Below are 19,604 nucleotides of genomic sequence, written 5' to 3'. Positions count from 1 at the left end.
TATGAAAAGGCCTTGTGTCTCTTGAATAGCTTATAATAATGTGTTTTAAGAAGCGCAGCCTTACTGCACCCAGAGGACGCAGGCGAGTGCCTGGATGTAATATCAATGTATTTTCTGCAAGTAATTAAAGGTCAGCTTGGGTTAGGCTACAGTTGCCTGGGTTGAGAGATGCACTCATGCGCTCTTTTCCTTTCATCAGATGTGATGCTTTGCCAAATGTGATTACGTCTTTTTTTAAGCCATCTGTGTTCTTGGCACTACCCATGCATAAGCTTAAAGGGTTAGTTCAGCCAAAAATGTAAAATTGTGTAATTAATGACTCACCCTCAAGTCGTTCCAAGCCCGTAAGTCCTCCGTTCATCTTCGGAACACCGTTTAAGATATTTTAGATTTAGTACAAGAGCTTTCTGTCCTTCCATTGAAAATGTTTGTAAGGTATACTGTCCTAGAAAGGAAATAGAGACAGTTAGAATGTTTTGAAGCATCGAAAATACAATTTGGTCCAAAAATAACAAAAACTACGACTTTATTCAGCATCGTATTGTCTTCCGGTTCTGTTGTCACTGAACATTGATTTCGCTGCTGACGTAAGATGATGCTGACTTGTATTCGGGTTCAAACAAATCAAAAAGTCTTCCACTGTGTCAAATTCCTTAGACATATGTTATGCGATCTGGGAAAACCCGTCGGATGTCACACTGGTACGTTTTCAGTAAGGTCTAGATTGAATTTCAGTTTTTTGTCAAAATTGGCGTTTTATTAAATTATTATTCTATGACATCTTGTTTATCATCTCTGAATATATCTATATAAACATGAAAATATTTAGAGGCTATGTTCACCACAGACCTTATTTCAGACGATTTAGCAAAAAACCCATTCAAAAATCCCATAGACTTTAGAGTGAGGGAACCGGTATAGTGCTAAAATGCTCACTTCCGCGTTTTGGCCTACGGAGTGACGTCGTTACTTCGGCACTCTCCTGTTTAGCTCTCCTTCTCAACACAAAGACAGTTCACCTATCAAAATAAACCATATAACAAAATAAAGCCCAGTCCTGGGTGAACTATAACGATACGCAAATTTTTATTTACTTATTTTTATCCCGCGTTATTGTGTGTTGTGATGCATAGCACAAGAGAACAACAGAGTTTGAAGCTGCTAGTTTAAAAGACATTGCTCGCCTTTTAATCATCCAATTTTAAAACGGTTTTCACAGGTTGAATTTTGAGTTCGTAAGCTTTCGAATGATACCTAATCTATGATGATTACTAAAATATGTGATGTGAAAAAAGGGAGCGTCAGTCGTCCCGCTAGCAGGACGTCACCGTTAATTAAACCTGTTTTTCTCAAAATTCCATTTCTGAAAATCATAGCGATCAACTGATTTCAGATAACCATGACTTTTGTTACAGACAAACGATAAAATAAATAAAAAACGATTTGGAAAGGACTTGAAACCAGCTTTAATATGGTCTCAAAACCTGCAATATGTCAAATTTCACCATGTGGTTGGTTTTCCCAAATCGCATCACATATTTCCGAAGCTTGTTTTGTTTACAGTGTGCGTCTCCCTCAGGCTGTAAATGAAGCTTGCGCTGAAAACACGTCAGCAGCGTCACTAAACGCGGATTGACAGCAGAACCGGAAGACAATACAATGCTGAATAAATTGTAGTTTTTGTTATTTTTGGACCAAAATGTATTTTCAATGCTTCAAAAAAATCGAACTAACCCAATGCTGTCACATGGACTACTTTGATGATGTCTTTATTTCCTTTCTGGACAAGGACAGTATACCATGTGTACTGTATATTTTCAATGGAAGGACAGAAAATCTTAAACTGTGTTCCAAAGATGAACGGAGGTCTTACGAGCTTGGAACGAAATGAGGGTGAGTCATTAAGAACATCATTTAAATTTTTGGGTGAACTAACCCTTTAAAACGTACCCTTAAAACTATATTATCGATTTTAATCTATGGTGTTGATTTCAGCGCTGATGTTATAATGCTCAAGGAGACTAAACGCTTTGAATGCTATTTGAAAAGGATTCAATTGCATTTACCAGGACTCCACTCGAATCAAAATTAATGTGGACTCAACCTGGCGTAATATTTCCTGACGTCCTCATTGCTTGATCTTAACCTGAGTTAACAAGGTCAGGTTTGCGACCCTGACTCCAGCAGAGGCCACCGATACTCTTTTGCTGATAGATTCAGCTGCCAACCTTGCCTCGGTCACACGCACAGTGACACGGACACATCGCAGGCGCAGCGCTCACGTATTTGCACACACATACGCACAGGCACTCTCGCTCTCCAGCGTCTGGCAGGAGGTCTGGCTCGCTTCGACTGGCTGCGCCTCACTGCCCTTGTGCAGCGGTGTGCCAGTTGTGCCTCCCCCCCATTGCTGCGAATGCCACCATCTGGTGAGCCACGTGGACATCATAATCTCCCCTTAATTACATTAGCGCCGCAATCAGTTACTGCATTACAAGGCCCGGCGAAGAGCTTTTAAATCTTGGAGGAAATCATAAATAATTGCACTAAGTACCCGGCGCCAGATGTGAGTGCCAACTTGGCGGGCATGAGATAAATAGTCACCCCTGCCGATGACGCTGTTTAATATTGGTGTGTTTTTTTTTTTTTTTGGGACGATGTCATCTTTTTTAGCCTTTGCTCTCTCTCTCTCCCTCCATCATCCCATAGTCCTCTTGGCTCTCTTCTCTGCCTCTGGCATAAGGAATAGCAAGCGCTTATGGTCTATTACCATTACGCTGCTGGACCTGTTGCTGCAGTTTTGCAGCTCACCGAAGAGTGGTCATCCGGACATGGTCAAATATCGGATTTGCAGCGGTTTGTGATTTGTATTTGGTTGTGGATAAAATTATTCCATGTGTCATTAATCTGAATTAGTACATCAATGTTTTTAAGCATTTCTGCCTTGTCTTGCAACCCATATTGTGGAGCTCTGTGTTGGTCTAAATGTTCAGATGGATGGGAAATGCTAGTTAAAGCCACAATGAAACAATAGTGCCAGATATTTTATTCTGTATTGTAATGTACATCCAAGTGTAAGGGATTATTGGGAAAGTAAAAAAGGCGGGAACTTGATTCGATGCATCAGTTGTTGATTGGATTTTGAGATAGGCGTTGCACTCAAAAGTGAAGGTTGATGAACGCGAGGGAGCAGGGGCGGTAGGGTTTAAATGGACTAACTCCTGAATACATCACCAGAGACAGAGTTTTCCCTGGAAGCTCCACTTATTGATTTCTGAGCAAATAGTACTATATTAAATAAAGAGAGTCATATGCATGGATGAATTGTTCACAATAAAATCTATAATATGCATTTAAAAATTAGATGGCGTACATTTGATTTAATTCTGGTGTATTACTGGGCCACATTTATTAATAATTTTGTTCAATTTGCATATTTGCACATGTGAAGTTCTGTCATGAAACTCTAGATGGCGCAGGCTAGGTCCTTAACTCAACCTGCTTGCAATCACACAATCACATCATTCTTCTGCGTGCAGCCATCTTTAATATGTTATCTTTGAACTTCTGTTTTTCGGTAGCCCTGTATATTTCTCTGGCATCGCTGTCATAGAGTAGTTAGATGGTGAAGTGGATTTACTTATTGTAGAGTTGACAAAAGTTTTCATGAGCATTGTTGTTTTGGCTCTCTAGTATTCTCTAGTATCTCTAGGGTCAGTATCTCCTTTAGCGGGTTTGGGCTTCTTCTAAGGCTCGAGAGTGATGTAAATGTTTGAAAGCAGATGTCTTAACGCATGTCAGTAGACTGAGAAGATTTAAAAACAAGCACTTCATTCATATGCAAGATCGCTGTGGAAACACAAACCCTAAAACACAGTGGGACGTGGCTACATAAGGTCTATAGCAGCGCTGTTCAATTGGCGGACCTACATAATTGTGGCATTTCACAAATTCTACAGTTTAAAGTGAGCAGCGCATCAAAACAACGGAGCGGTTCAGACCACAAGCGCTCAGGGTTGTTTATTATAATGATCTTTCAGTGCTACATAATCTAATATTTTTATCTAGAGCCTAACACACTTCATTCACTCAGGATTACGGGATATTAAAGGCAGTGAAGAATACATCTTTATGTTGCCTTCAAAAATCTATCAGATAAAGGTATCTCAGGAGACTGTGAGAAGTGAAGCTATTGGATTAGGATGTGCCTTAAAGGGGTAGTACACCTTTAATGCACTTTTCGAAAGATGTCAAATAAGTCGTTTATGTCCCCATAGTGTGTATTGTGAGTATTTTAGCTCAAAATACCCCACATAATGTTATATAACATATTAAAGTTGTCACTTTTAGAGGGTGAACAAAAACGCAAAAACGTTTTGTGTCTATCCCTTTAAATGCAAATGAGCTGCTGCTCCCGAAACAGAGGGCGGAGCTAGAACTCCTTTTTACCTCACACAGACATCCGCTGAAAAAAACCCCCCTCAATTTTAGCCTTTTATGTTCAAACTGAAGTCAGAAAGATAGAGAGACTCAAGAGTGTAGTTATCTTCTAGTCATTAATTAGCATATTCAGTCTTAATAATCTATAAATCGTATTCGGGGGTGAGGTTTATGTGAATGGTTGGTGATGTCACTAACCCCGAAGGATTTCTTTAAAAAAAAATCTCCCTTTGCTTTGAACTTTGAGTTGATGTTGTTTGTGCTCAAACAGCAACATTATACACTTAGAAAAGTATATATATATATATATATATATATATATATATATAGTATATATATATATATATATATATATATATATATACTATATATTAGTATATATATATATATATATATATATATATATATATATATATATATATATATACAAAGTATTGCGGCTGTCCTAATGTATAGCCGTTCAAAAAAGTATTGACCTCTGCTGAGAAGGAACTATAGCGACCGAACCTCTTGGAACATTAAATAAATAGCCCAGCTCTATAGGTCACAGCTTATTGGTTCCTGGTGTATTAGTAGCCAATTCAGTACTGAGACATGTTGCTGCTGTAAAAAATACCATATATGAATTACACATGGCAGATCTAAACAGGTAGAGCTGGGGAAGGTGGAGGGTGTCTGAAAGCAAGCTGCACTGCTACAGAAAATGCTGACCAAGCATTTGAAGGTTGACCTTCAACCTTCAAATACTTGATCAGGATTTGCTGTAGCAGTACAGCTCACTTTCAGACACCCTCCACCTTCCCCAGCTCCACCTGTATAGATCTGTTATGCAACAGCAACATGTCCACAGAACGGCTTGCATCTCGCACATTACACATCATTCTAAAAACGCGGCGCTCAAGTTAAAATCAGTTTCACTGCAAACTAGTGGTGTACCATACTAAAAAAGGTTTGCTACATTGACAAATGGTCAATTATACTGTAAACAATTTAGTCTTTTTTAATTGCTTTCTTATCGCTCAGTTAAGTAATTGCACAGTTTAAGGACAAATATCCAAATTTTCCACACTTGCAAGTCCTAATGAACTATAATGTCTGGCAAGAAGACTTATTGTCTTCTGAATCGACTCATTCGCAATTGTCTGCTTATTGTAAAACACAAACGACTATAGCATTCATTCACTGCTTTTGACATTTGTGAGAAGAAAGAAAGAAAGAAAGAAAGAAAGAAAGAAAGAAAGAAAGAAAGAAAGAAAGAAAGAAAGAAAGAAAGAAAGAAAGAAAGAAAGAAAGAAAGAAAGAAAGAAAGAAAGAAAGAAAGAAAGAAATACAACAGCAACATGTCCACAGAACGGCTTGCATCTCGCACATTACACATCATTCTAAAAACGCGGCGCTCAAGTTAAAATCAGTTTCAGTAATAATAATTCAATAATTTTAATAGTCAATAATTTTCATCTATCAAGAAATCAGTAAAGAAAGAAAGAAAGAAAGAAAGAAAGAAAGAAAGAAAGAAAGAAAGAAAGAAAGAAAGAAAGAAAGAAAGAAAGAAAGAAAGAAAGAAAGAAAGAAAGAAAGAAAGAAAGAAAGAAAGAAAGAAAGAAAGAAGTAAATGCAGGTCCCTACTTTGTCTCTGTGATGGACAAAGCAATGTTGACCTGTGTCATGCTCATTTTCATCACTAGCAATATGGCTCTCAATTATGAAACTGATTATAATTCAGTGTTAATTTAATTCAGAGCTTTTTTTTTTCTTTTCTTTCTTTTCCAGTATGACTCAGAACTTAATTCTGTATATTTAGCCATGTGGAATATGTACAGTATGTGTGTGCGCGTGCTTGCGTGTGTGTGTGTGTGACCACAGGCACTTTACCTCCTCTCATTTGCTTTCATTCCAAGCAGACCCTTGTTAGAACAAAAACCAGAGGGGGTTGACGAAGGAGAATTCCAGGTATTGACTAAATATATCTTTTCATTTATCATAATTTCTCCTTCCCACTTTGTCGCAGCTTCACTGTTTAAGGAAGATGGATGACACAAGATGTTGTCTTGCCTTTCAGACTCTTTCTGCTTGGGTAAGTGTGTCCAATGCGAAATTATTTTGCCAGTTTATTACTCTCCAGTAAGCGGCTGTCACTGTGTTCCCACTCGTGTCACTTCCTGTTCAAGCCTGTGTAAGGGCTTATCTGAGTGGCGTCAGCTGTCAGATGGCTTGTCAACCATTGTGGGTCTATAGAATCATAGCTGGAGTTGATCCCAATTGTAAATCAGCATTTAAATGGAGCGCACTCTTAAATATTTGTCTGTTTCTGGTCTCCTGAGCCTCATACACTCAGGCTCTGTGCTTATGAAAATAGACAGTTATTTTTAGCAAACACTGAAATCAATAATTTTCATCTATCAAGATACCGGAGCATGTAGAGGAGGATGTTTAATAGCTTTGTGTTGCTGGTGTATTGTAAACTAATATTATTGATTTGAAAATGCGCCGTGTTCAGGTGTCAATCATAAATGGCATCCGAGATTAATGGGAAAGTGAATATCACCACTGAGATGCCATGTGGAGTTTTACCATAGCTGAGCTTTGGTATCCACACATAAGATTGGAAAAAAAATGTTATAAAAACACCAAATTTCATAAAAGATGGACAGCAACTTGAAAAATAATTCATTTTTATAGAAATAATACATTTTAAAATAGTCATGTTATGTACAATTAAAGGGAAATGTATTAGTTTGCATTGTATTATACAAACTAATATAAATGTATTCATATTAAATATAATTAGCTGAACTTAAACATACTTTTTTTGACTCACTTCAGTGGGACTTAATGTATTTTTTTATTAAAACTTGCACTTAAACATTTGTAATGAAGTTACAATTTAGTACAATTTAAATAGATATAGAATGTAATATCAAATAAAACTACACTTAAAATTATAATCAACTTTACATGTGATTTAGTATGTTAGTCGATACATCAAAATACTATGCTTTAAAGAATGAAAAAATATTAAACACTTACTCTAAAGTAACATTTGAAATAATTGATATTAAAGTATTATTACAAAGTGTAAATATAAAGTTCTCATGAAACTTCAGATGATGCAGGCTCATCCGAGGTCCTTAACTCTTGCAATCACATCATTCTCTAAAGCTCACACCTGATTGGTTCCTATCTCAGTAGCCAATGAGCTCGCTGCTCAACCTTAAAATACTTGATCAGCATTTGCTTTAGCAGTAGCAGCTCACTTTCAGAAACCCTCCATCCTCCCCAGCTCCACCTCTGCAATGCAACGCTATCTCACGACCAATTCGTACGAATTTGTATGAGTGACTAAAAAGTGGAATTCGTACGATTTGTCTAAAAACATACAAATTGACCAATTTGAAAAATATGTACGATTTAGCAAAAATCTTACTAATTTGTACGAGTTAGGTCGTACGAATTGTTACGAATTAACCACCTCGTAAAATTCGTACGAATTCCCGTGAGATCGGGTTTGTAATTCATGTTGTTCATGTCAAGCTAGGTTGTATATGCTATACAGAAACATATAGTCGTAGAAGTGTACTCCTTAAGTGTCCTTTAATTTAATTAATTTTATAATTATTTGCAAGTATATATATATATATATATATATATATATATATATAAACGTTACGATTTGAAGTACACTACAAGCTCACATTCAGTACAAGTAACCACACTTCTTTTTTTTTACAAATCTGATAAATCCAAGGATCTGATAACTCAAACTTCAGGAAGTGATTTAAAACACACGCAAGACACAATTCGGACAAGTGAAAATGTATATAGTTGTTAAGGCTACATATTTAAACTTTACTCCCCCAAACATTAGCATCAGCATCATCAAGTGAACAGACGCGAATGAAAAAGGAATGTGTTTATGCAATCGGATAGATAAGTATGCTGGAAGTATAAACGCCCTATAAATAGTGTACACATCTGTGCTTCTATGCTTAAATTATGTATAACGTTGAGTCTGAAAACTGGAATGTTGCCCTTAAATCCCTCCAGTGTCCCAGGCACTCTTTCGCCCTGTGCCACAAGGGCAGCCATTAATATCACAGGGGGGACGATTCCCCTGGTACTGTGACTTATGAGAGGGGGTCTTGCTCGGCACTGTGACACAGACCCTGCTGGAGTGGAGAGTTGTGGAAAACGCTGACTTCCTCATAAGCCAGACATGAACCCCAACCATCTGCTCCAGCGCTAGTTACCTTCAACTACTGGTCTTACTGCTATCACCTGTAATACTTCATCATAGAGCAGCTCTACAGTCAGCAGTTCACAGCATTCAACTTTTATTTGAACTTCTAGCATTTTTTGGAGTGCACCTGTTTCTCTCAGAAGGTCAGTAACTACTGGGATATAAAGTTGAGCAATGTTTAACATTCAGCGCTTGGTTTTAAAGCAAGTAATTTATACTTGTAAATAAATGTATAAATAAACTTTACTCTAGTCTTCAGCGTCACATGATCCTCCAGAAATCATATGTTGATTTGGTGCTCAAGAAACATTTCTTATTATCATCGTATCATCATTTTTTTTTTTCAGGATTATTTTATGAATAGTCAGTGAACAGCAAATTGTTACAACATATACAATTAAAAATTAAATTTATACCACAATATTTAAATGGAGGAAAGAGAATGTCTTTGTACTGTGCTTAATTGCCATATGTTTGGGATTGGCACCTCTGAAGTCTCGGATGAAAATGACCCCATTAAATCAAACTGGCAACCAGTCCAGGGTATTTGTCATTGAAAGCTTAACTATTGTATCGCATACCTTTGCCAAACTGCAATCTATTACAGAGTCAAACAGCGGTAACATTTGGTAGCAATATCAGCAAAACAAAAGACAAACAAATGTTGAATGAAAACAAAATAAAGATGAAATGCCAGAGGTTAAAATTTTTAGTGGATTCATGCACCATTAAACTCTAAAGGAACTTTGTTCTTTTAATGATATAGCACTATCAAAAAACTCAAGACATTACATATATATAATAAAATATACAACTATAATGGAGCTTAAAGCAGCATTTTTTAAAATTCAAATAAATTTTGACTTCACATAGCATATAATCTCTATCACACATGACAGGAACGATCTCAAATAGTCTGTCAATTAACATTCAATTTAAACGCTAACAATGCAAACTCGCACACAAACATTTGCACATACATCCACCCACTCACACTATCCGTAACCCCCTTCCAAACTCGCCCAATATCTTCCCCTCGGCATTGTGTTATTTCCATTATTATTAATGTCTGCCAGCTTAATTTTCAGCCCTGTCATAATGTGACAGCCTAAATGACTAGAGACAATCGCTTATTGATAACTTTCCCAGCAAACCTGCCACTGGAGCCAGCTGATCAGGCTGCTCTCTCATGCTGCGGGCGTCTCACATGGTTGAGATAATGGGCCACTGCTCCCATGCTGAAACAGATTGAATGTGCAGTCAGTCACTGTCTTACTGAATCATATTGCAGTCTATCAGACAGACAGACTCGGATTATCATTTTACAGAGGTGGGGGGAGAAAGAGAGCCAGGGTGAGGGAGAGAGACAAAGATACCGTGTGTTATGTCATTCAATTTTGTGCTCATCCTGGTTTCGCGTTTAAGCCCGAGACATCAGAAAGAAGGCGCCCCCCGTGTTAACCGAGATTCCGATATTCGATATTCAATTCCGGCTCCAAATTCTTGATTTGTGATAAATGTCTTCCTCTGTCAAGTGGCCCGTCACTCACATCGGTGGAGAAATCTTTATTATGATAGCCGACGTTGCTTCACTACTCTGTCAAAATCAAAGTTAACAGATCGGGTGTCAATAGGACGCCATGCATCCGCTCACTCACTCAGTGTCAAACCTGAGAGCCTGTATGACAGATAGACAGATGTTTCTACTACTATACAGGTCCAAAAAGTGTCAGTCTCAGCAGTTGTCTGCTGGACTGGACCTGTAATGGTCCGGTTCATCTGGTCTCAGGATTGAGGATGCACCTTCTGCCCTGACAACTTTCACTGGAAAAAAAAAAAAAAAAAAAAAAAAGAGAAAGTGCTGACTTTATAAAACATAAATAAACAGATAACCCAAAAGACAGTTAGACTCAGCCTTAGCTGAAATCCAAGGGGAAGGTTTTGAAAGTTTTACCACAGAGCGAAAGGAGATTAATAATACATTAGGTTTACAGATCTAGACTGAATGCAAGATATAGGAGAGATACAGAAAAAGAACAAAAGAATGCTATATATTTATATGAATGTATAATATATATATATATATATACACACACACACACACACACACACACAGCAGCTGGACGTTTGGAGGGACACCGTTGTACTTTACTGTCAGTCAGATGCTTCATTATGAAAAAGGGGGGCTTTTCATTCGAGAGAGAGAGAGGAGCTATGAGAGGGAAGTAATTGGCACGGAGGTGTAAGATTTCCCCAGTTTGGTGCCAGCTATTTAAAATATGGATGGTGTTGTTTGGGTTTGTTGGTTTTTGTTGGATTCTGCTGAGGGTGTGCAGCATATATTACTCTGACCTTTTAGAACACACTGGAGAAGTAAACAAAAGTTTGCAATGACGTTTTTTTTTTCTTCTTTTTTTTTTTGTAGGATGAAGAAGTTATTTGAACAAGTTTTGTGAGATCTGAATTTTCGCCAAAGCTACAGGTTTCAAGATCTCTGCAACACCATAGAGAACAACCTTTACAAATGCTGAATTTTAGCAGGTAATAATTGGTCAAATTGCTCGTTTGGCTTAATGTTTTTTTTTTCGACCCAGATGACATCACTAAACACTTTCCTTGTGCATTGGCAAGCTTTGTCACACCATTACACTAATCTACATCTGCTTGATTTGATTCTCTCCTAGACATCCCTTTAAGTCTTGCATAAATGCATAGATAACAAAATTATTAAATTAAAGGAAAGGTCCTTGACGTTACTCACTGTCGCCTTAAATCATGCATGAACGTGATAATTATCCAGGCAAGGCTAAGAAGGGCCCATCACGACTGCTTTAAATCCAATAAACGTCCTGACCCGATCATTAGAATTGACCATCTATCAGGACCATCGAGTTGCACGTTGTCGTTAGCCGCCGCTTATAATCCCTCTTGATCAGCACTAATTACAGATAGCGGGAGAGAGTGAACAATATTTTCAGTCGGCGAGCTGCAAGAGGCATAGATGTTTTTGGCTTTAACTTCAGGTTGGATATAATAACGATGGCAGACATATTTTGAAACTCTTTAGCTTGAATTAAGAAGGTACTCTGTGGTGCTTGTATGGATTCTGGTGACAGCAGCTTGGCAGAATGTCTTTGTTCACAGAGAAGATGGCCTTCACGGTGCCTTGGCTACACTTCTCTCACAACGTGAAGAAAGAATCTCTGTTTTGAAAATTTTGGATGTGAAACAGAGAGATGTACAGATAAATAGAAAAAAAAAGAAAGCCTGTAAAAATTTGAATACATTGGCTACGTATGTTTTTTTTTTTTTTCTCGGATTATTATTATTGATATTGTTGTCTTGACTTGTATGTAATGTATTGTTATATTTATTTTGGCGGAATGGGTTATTGTGGGGGAAAAGCTTTAACTTTGATTGTATCTGCTTTATGTTAATGCTTTCTGTTAATGCTTTGAAAAAGTTGATAAATAAATGTATATATATATAAAAAAAAAAAAAATGAATACATCCCAGACAGTATTGCGTAGAAATTCATATCTAGAACATATTTACTGAACAGTAAAATTCATACAATATCAAAACAAAATACTTAGATTTACGAGACTCACTATATTGGGCGGGGAGAAATCGTTTAAATAAAGTCATCCATAAAGTATTTTCCCTTATTTTGTAAAAAAAAAAGTTGAATAGTTTAAAAAATATATGTATATTTATACTTATTTTTAATTGTACTTTTATTTAAATGATAAATATATAAATTATTGTTTAGCTTTATGGCTAAAAATAAAATATAAACATAAAAATATAAAAAGAAATCAATAGATTTTTCTAAAATATGTTTTAAAGTCTTCTACACTATCAAACAATAATGTGAAGTGGTTCACCTAAGAGGGCAGACATATTGAGATCACATGAGCAGCTGAATACAAGATTTATTTAAAGAGGCTACATGCGTTTTTCCTGATATTTAAACTCACGACTGACACCAAAAAACAGAACTGCTCTTCCTTTCTGCTCGCTCTCGCAGCGTGCGCTCGTACTTGCACACTTCAAGTCATCTGCTGCAAGGAGGTCAACACATAATGTTTACAGGGGTAAGAACAGTCAAATACATATATTGTTTGAGATAAGTGTTCTGCTTGTGAGTGTAGGCTACTTGCTGACTAGCAGTGGTGGCAGAGTGATCTGAAACATTTAAAGCCCGGAACACACCAAGCCGACGCCGACGAACTAACGCTGATGAAAGCCGACTGTGTTGCCGCCTCTCGTCTGGGAAAAAGCTGCACTTGAACACACCGAGAGAACTACAGGCGACTGTCAGCTATAATGTGCGTGCTGCGCCTGCGTGTAATGAGCCAATTGTCTATTTCTGCAGATATATTAGTCTATATTCGTCATTCAAAAAGGAAAACCAACGCTGCCAGCTCCAGATACACACATCGTAAACAAAGCAGCGGGTGCTTACCGTTTTGAATATCAATCCTGCTAAACGCTTTCTTTATTCCACTCCGCTCATGTTAATATTGAAATATTCGCCAAGGAACACTCATGTAAGGGTGACGTAACACAAGAACAGCCTTCTATCTTTACCGTTTTGACTCTTTCACTGAGCTGAACAGCCAATCAGAGTTATCTCTTTCCCCGACACCCCGAGGCCTATTCAACATGTCGAATCGGGCGAAACAAAGCCGAAGAGGACTCATTTCAGCCATCAGCTTGGTGTGTTCCGGGTTTAACATTAACGCGCTTGACGTCACATCCGCAGACAGCGCGGGAAAAGTCCGACCCGACAGAAAATAGGAAAAATAGGATACAGGCTTATAGGTGCATCCACTGTGAGCGGACAAGGTGGAGATGTTTGAGTCAAAAATGGTAAAATAAAAAGGCTATTGTTACGTTTATTTTGGGGAAAAGGCTGCATATAGCCTTTAAAAATGAAAATGATCCAAAGTTATCCAAAAAGTAAAGAAGGTGAACTTATACAGTTTCTGTCCAGCGCAGTCTCATCCCAAGTTTCAGGGTGCCCTTAAACGTCGGTTAGATGACATTATCTAATCCTAACCCTACCTCAGACCTACCCCGTCATCTAACTGACGTTAAAGGTAAAGCGTCAGTTGGATGACGCCCCAGGATCATCATCTAAAGACGTTAAAGGGTACCCTAAAACGGCGGATGTTGATGTATGGTCAAAAGCGTCAGTTGTATGATGTCTTGGGATGAGACTGTGTTATTCCAACACTATTTCACGACCAATTCGTACGAATTCGTCGAATTATTAAAAAGTGTCTAATTCGTACAAATTCGTACGACCTCAATCGAATGAATTTGTACGATTTGTCTAAACCCACGTGATGGTTAGGTTTAGGGGCGGGGTCAGGGGTAGGTCAGTCGTATGAATTCATATGAGTTGGCCAATTCGTAAAATATGTACGATTTAGGAAAATCGTACTAATTCGTACAAATTGTTACGATTTAGCCACTTTTTATTCGTACGACTTGGTCGTGAGATCGGGTTAGTTATTCTGTCCAATAAATTGCTCAGAATGTAAAGGATCTGATTGTATGCAGAATCGCGTCTTTTTTGACTGCATGAAGTAACAAATATTCCACGCCTGATAATCAATAATTACCTCATGCCAGGTCAAAGACTATAACAGCTAACCTGTCGATCTAAATGTAGGAAACACTTGAATGAAATCAGTTTTTGGAGCCACATGTGACCTAGACCTCGATAGACCTCATTAACTCCACCAATTATAATCCTGAAAACTGGAAGGGTGAACAAACAAACTGTGGTTTCCATAATGATTCCTTCAGAGATGGAGGCTGACATTGTATGTTAACAATCTTGCGGGTTTGGCTTTTGTCTCGCTGGCTGGCACCCCCAGGCCTCGCAATGCAAACAACAACAGAAAACAACAGGAACTGCTGCAAGAACAACAACAACAAAGACGTGTCCCCATTTACCCTTCAGCTGGATTTGCGAGCTCGCCTCTTCAGCGCCATTAGCATCGGATCCCTGTCGTTCTTTTTTATATTTGTGGGTGACAATATTCCACACAAGGCTGGCTCTAGTCATAAGCCAGAGAGAGCAAAGGAACCAAGAACAAAAGGGCCGAGATTTGTGCGGAGCACGAGTAGGGCCACCAAACTGGCTGCCGTCAAACTGCGAGTTCCCTGCCAGCACAGGCGACCTTGGTTTATTGGCTCTTCATTGGGCTTGCGGTCACATTAGATACACAACCGTTCTGCCGCAAACACCCTGAGGAATGCATGGGTGGCGCACAACGGGATTCCGCACACAATCCGGCTTTCATTTCACACGAGGGCACAAATCCCTGTTCGTCTCAGCCTCCACATAGTAAAAGCTATGAAATCATACACAGGAAAAAAAATACTTGTTTCATTATGCGACTTTATTTTTTATTGATCACCAGAATGTGGAACTCTTAACCTCATTTAGTTTGGCTGCGCGGTTTATCTCAAATTGTCCACATATGTGACTCAAACTGATGTCAGATGGGGTTTAACTTGCACAGATCAACCTGGAGTGGACTGGAGAGACTCCGAGAGGGGAAACAAGTCAGGTAAGAACGGTTATGAAACAGGAAACAATGGTCACGCCATATCTGGGACTTCATAGAGAACCCCCCCCCCACCCCCCCTGAGGCTTTTTGGATTGTGAAAATCCACATATCTCTCTTTCTCCTTTCTTCTTCTCTCCTCTCTTCCTTAGAAACACTTAGGCAGCACACTATTCTTCTCCAGGCTTTGAGCATTGTTCACGATCTTTCTGCCTAACGCTTGAAAGCACCCCATTTTTCACTCGGCCACTTCCTCGTGGGACCCCAGCCCAGAGAGCAGCATGCAGAGGATATGTTTTATTGGACTGTTGCTGACAAATAAATCTAAATATGTATTTTGGTCATGTTTGCAGGCAGGCGGTGTCCTTAGGGGGTAGAAGAGGGTGATTATCAGCCATAAATAAAAGTAGCAGGTCATTCACATGTGCATACTCTTAAAAGCAAAGAGTAAGATAGAGAGATTTAGAGGGGAAATTTTTTTTTCCATTGGTATATACAAAATACATATGAGCTCAGTAACCGTGTTGTAAGTTCCAATTATCAATTTAAAGGAACGGTTTATCAAAAAAAAAAAAAAAAATTTAAATCTGTCAATTTACTCTCATGATGTTTTAAATCCATATAGAGCACAAAAGGAGATATTTAGCAGAATGCTCTTACAGCTTTTTTCAATACAATTAAAGTCAATGGGGACTGGGGCTGTCATGACAAAATATGCATAATAGTAGTCTAAATGACTTGTGTACAATGCTTCAAACCTTCTAAACCCATATATGAATTTTTGTGGGATAAGACCTCTCCGTCAGCCTTAAATCAAATTTCTGTCATGACAACTCTTAATAGATCGAAGAGCGATGCTGAAGAGCAAGTCTGGAACTTGCCACTGCCAATACTGCCAATGCTGCAATGAGCAAGCAAGACATGCTACTGCTGATGAAGCATACATGGATCATCCCCATAGCCGATCTATATAGGTGGATCTGGGGAACTTCAATCTGCTACAGCAAACAATGGGCAAGAATTTGAATGCTGAGCAGCAAGCTCATTGGCTACCAATATAGAGGGATCCAATCAGTTGTGTCAATTAAGTCGTGTTGTAAGATATAAAGTCACAAATATGAGAAACATTGTGAGACACTGAGTCATGTTGTTTCATTTAAAATCCACCGTGAGACACCAATGTGTCCCTGAGCAAGACACTTAACCCCTTGTTGCTCCAGAGGCGTGCGACCTCTGATTGTAAGTCGCTTTGGATAAAAGAGTCAGCTAAATGAATTAATAAATGTAAAATTACATTGATGTGTAGCGCCATGGCTAAGTATATATGCAAACATATTTTTTGAATCTTAACAGATCTTGTTCCCCATTCATTTTCAATGTATGGCAAAATAGCCAGAATTCCAGCAAACACAGAAAGTTCCCCTAATATTCCCCATATGGTTCCAAATTCGTTATGTTTTTGGGAACCTAACAAGAACGTTCTAGGAAAGTTCTATGTAAGTTTTCGGGCTAAGCCACGCCTGAAAACCACCACTGGCCAATCGTGTCTTACTGTAACTAGGAGTGGGAGGTCTGGCAAGCTTTTTAACGAGGGCAACATGCCAAAGCATTGTGTGTGTGGATGCAAATCTGATACCCGGTATCCTAAAAATTTGGACAGGGAAGTGAATTTTTATTTCCTTCCCCAAAATCTAAAAGCCAAGGGGAGAAATGATGGGCGTGATCAAGCAGTGTGGGAGACCCATTCACAAATAAATGTGGACAGGATTAACAAAAACACCTTTTGCTTGGAAATATTGACGGTTCTTTGTTCATAATGCATAAGAAGATTAAAGACAAGGCGGAGGCTCACTGACATACTTTAAAATATATGTCCGCATTTTGTTAATCGACGGCCTACTACCCCTAAGTAACTTTTACCGAATCCGATCGCGGCTCTCCTGGTGTTTTTTTTTTTTTTTTGGTTGAGACTTTTCGTTGCTATGATACAGAATATCAGCAGCACAGTTTCCTTGTAACTGATTACGCAGATAATTTGTTTCATACTAAAATATGAACATACTTTGTTCGGATAGCTCTGTTGGTTGATGTCGTTGTACAGAAAGAATGTTGGTCAGTGTGGTTTAGTCCCGCCCCTCCTCCACTGTGGGCGGGTGGGTAAAAAGTGACAGTGATGAGCTCAGCATTTTATCCAAAGTTGAACATTTTTCAACTCTCCGCAACCAGTAAAAAACGCTGGGCGCTCGGCGCTTCAACGTGAAAAAAATAAATAAATAAATAAAAACGCTCAGCGCCTCGTTATACGCTCATGCGTTCTAAAAACGCCACACTCCCATTGAAAACAATTGAAAAAATACGCCAGGCTCGTGGAAAAAAAACGCTTTGGTGGACACACGGCCTAAGGGAACAATATACATGTTAAGAAAACTTTCCTGGATCACCGATAAGGAATGTTCTTGGGAACGTCCTGGGAAGCAAAAACTAGCATTCCCAGAACGTAAAATTGTTAGGTGGGATATTCCAACAAACTTCTTCTTTGGTGTACCAGAAGACAGAAAACAATTCAGGTTTCTAACAGCATGAAGGTGAGGGAATGATGACATAATTTTCATTTTTCATTAGTACTCAATTACTTTAATTAGGCGTAATCACTCTTTTAATTAGGAGAAGTCGACCTATTGCACAACTGATGGAGCAAACAGTAACAGGACGGTGTAAAACGGACAAAAACCACCCTTTAACAGGGTGGTCTATCAGGCAAATATCAGGCATATTTCCCCCAAGATTTTTTGGGCTTAGTGTGTAAATTCAGTCCCATCTTATCACAGAAGGAAGATGTGACCAAAACCCAGAACAAACACACCCGAGGGAGGGGAAAGGAAACTGGGGCAGGTCACACGAGTGACAGGCACATATAATATACATACTTGAGTAGATAAAAGTCAGCAGCGTATTGAGGCCTGCCAGCCCGACACAAATCAAGCTGTCCATTACAGGAGGCCCTTGCAGGTCACGCTCTTAATGAAATGGTCTGGGCCTGCTGACGGGGCTGAAAGAAAGTCAATGGGAGACGCTGGACAGCGGCACGCCTTTGTGATTGACACATCCCGAGCCACCGGCCCATCCGGCGTGTCAGAGAGGAACGGCGGCTTGGCCTTGACTGGACGTCCCCTATCAGCGTGTCACAGGGTGGGGATGGGACTGTAAATTACGGCCGCTTTGTTCGCGAGCGCTAAATGTTAAGTTTGGCCTGATATATGAGGGTGGGGATAACAAATGAAGATCTCCAGCTTGTTCCCTACGTAGTTAAAATGCATTAATATACGTTATATGTCATTTCATACACGCAATATCAATCGCGCTTTTCACACACCACAATTACAGTTGTGGCATCACGTATTCACCGGCGCCGCAGCGCAATTGCCACAATACGGGAAAAGTCTGCTAAGTTTTCAATCGGAGATGGGCGCTTTGAAGGTAGACAAAACTGCAGGGAATAAAAGCGGGGGCCTTCGGCAAGCTGCACTTCTGAAGGCTGGCGCGCTTCTCCAGCTGCCTGGCTTGACAAGCGAGCTCTTCCACGGCGCCGCTGAATTATATCGGTGTGTCTAATTATGTCTTTTCAACTGCTCACAATGAAAGACTGCGTGCCTTCCACTCGTGTGGAGTAGGACAGCGGGTAGAAGTGCCGCCCGAAAAGAACACACTCCCGTGCGTCTGACATAGATACCTGTCTGTGTGTCAACATAGCACATTGCATGACGTCCCGGCACCCTAATGAAAGAGATCTGTGTGAGAAGCTGCCATTCTGTTGTTTATATATATATATATATATATTTTTTTTTTTACATGAGCAGTGAATCGCTTTTTACTCGTGTGTGTTTTATTTTATTTTCAAATGACTATTTAAACATAACTATCTCTCAGTTGGTGCCTTTGTTAAGATCTCACTGCTTTTTCTATACAAAAGGCTATTTTACAAAATTATGTATAGGCTAAGGCAAACAGATTTCACCATATATTCTTTACTGTTAACGGAGGTGTTTATATATAAAAAACTATTCTAACTGACTTATTCTCATCTTCTTACTGCATGTTCTTCTTTCTCTCTTTCATTCAGAGAAGGCTGGTATCACTCGTACACCAAACCGGTCACAAGGGGGTAGCATTGACACAGCTCTGCGAGGCTCTCTGGCTGAAGACATGCTGTGGGACAAACTGCCTTTGATGTAATTGAGGTCTCAGACCTTTTACGAGAGCATATATTGGTTTGTACGTGAAAATGTTCAAGGAACAATGGATTTCCATAAGTGGATGTAAAATTGTGTTTGGAACTCACC

The 19,604-nt window shown here is 39.0% G+C and overlaps 1 protein-coding gene across 5 annotated transcripts in view; it reads right to left on the bottom strand.

The window, feature by feature from the left end:
- The window catches only part of mvb12bb (multivesicular body subunit 12Bb), a 136,242-nt gene that overhangs the window by 82,694 nt on the left and 33,944 nt on the right, over positions 1-19,604 (bottom strand). For 2 of the 5 annotated variants that reach the window (XR_016146495.1, XM_089119534.1), the window contains exon 2: positions 325-445. The exons of 2 other annotated variants lie outside the window; for them this stretch is intronic. Coding sequence is in view for 2 of the 3 variants with exons in the window: in XM_089119534.1 (XP_088975660.1) it covers positions 325-361 (37 nt within the window). In the remaining variant the exon portion in view is untranslated. Of the gene's footprint in view, positions 1-324; positions 446-9,831; positions 9,916-19,604 lie in introns of all 5 variants that reach the window. One more of the 5 variants, XM_089119533.1, reaches the window with a different exon arrangement.

This window comes from Pimephales promelas, chromosome 14, assembly GCF_988280905.1.
Source record: "Pimephales promelas chromosome 14, fPimPro1.hap1.1, whole genome shotgun sequence".
NCBI lineage: Eukaryota > Metazoa > Chordata > Actinopteri > Cypriniformes > Leuciscidae > Pimephales > Pimephales promelas.
This window is presented reverse-complemented; position numbering and strand designations above follow the sequence as displayed.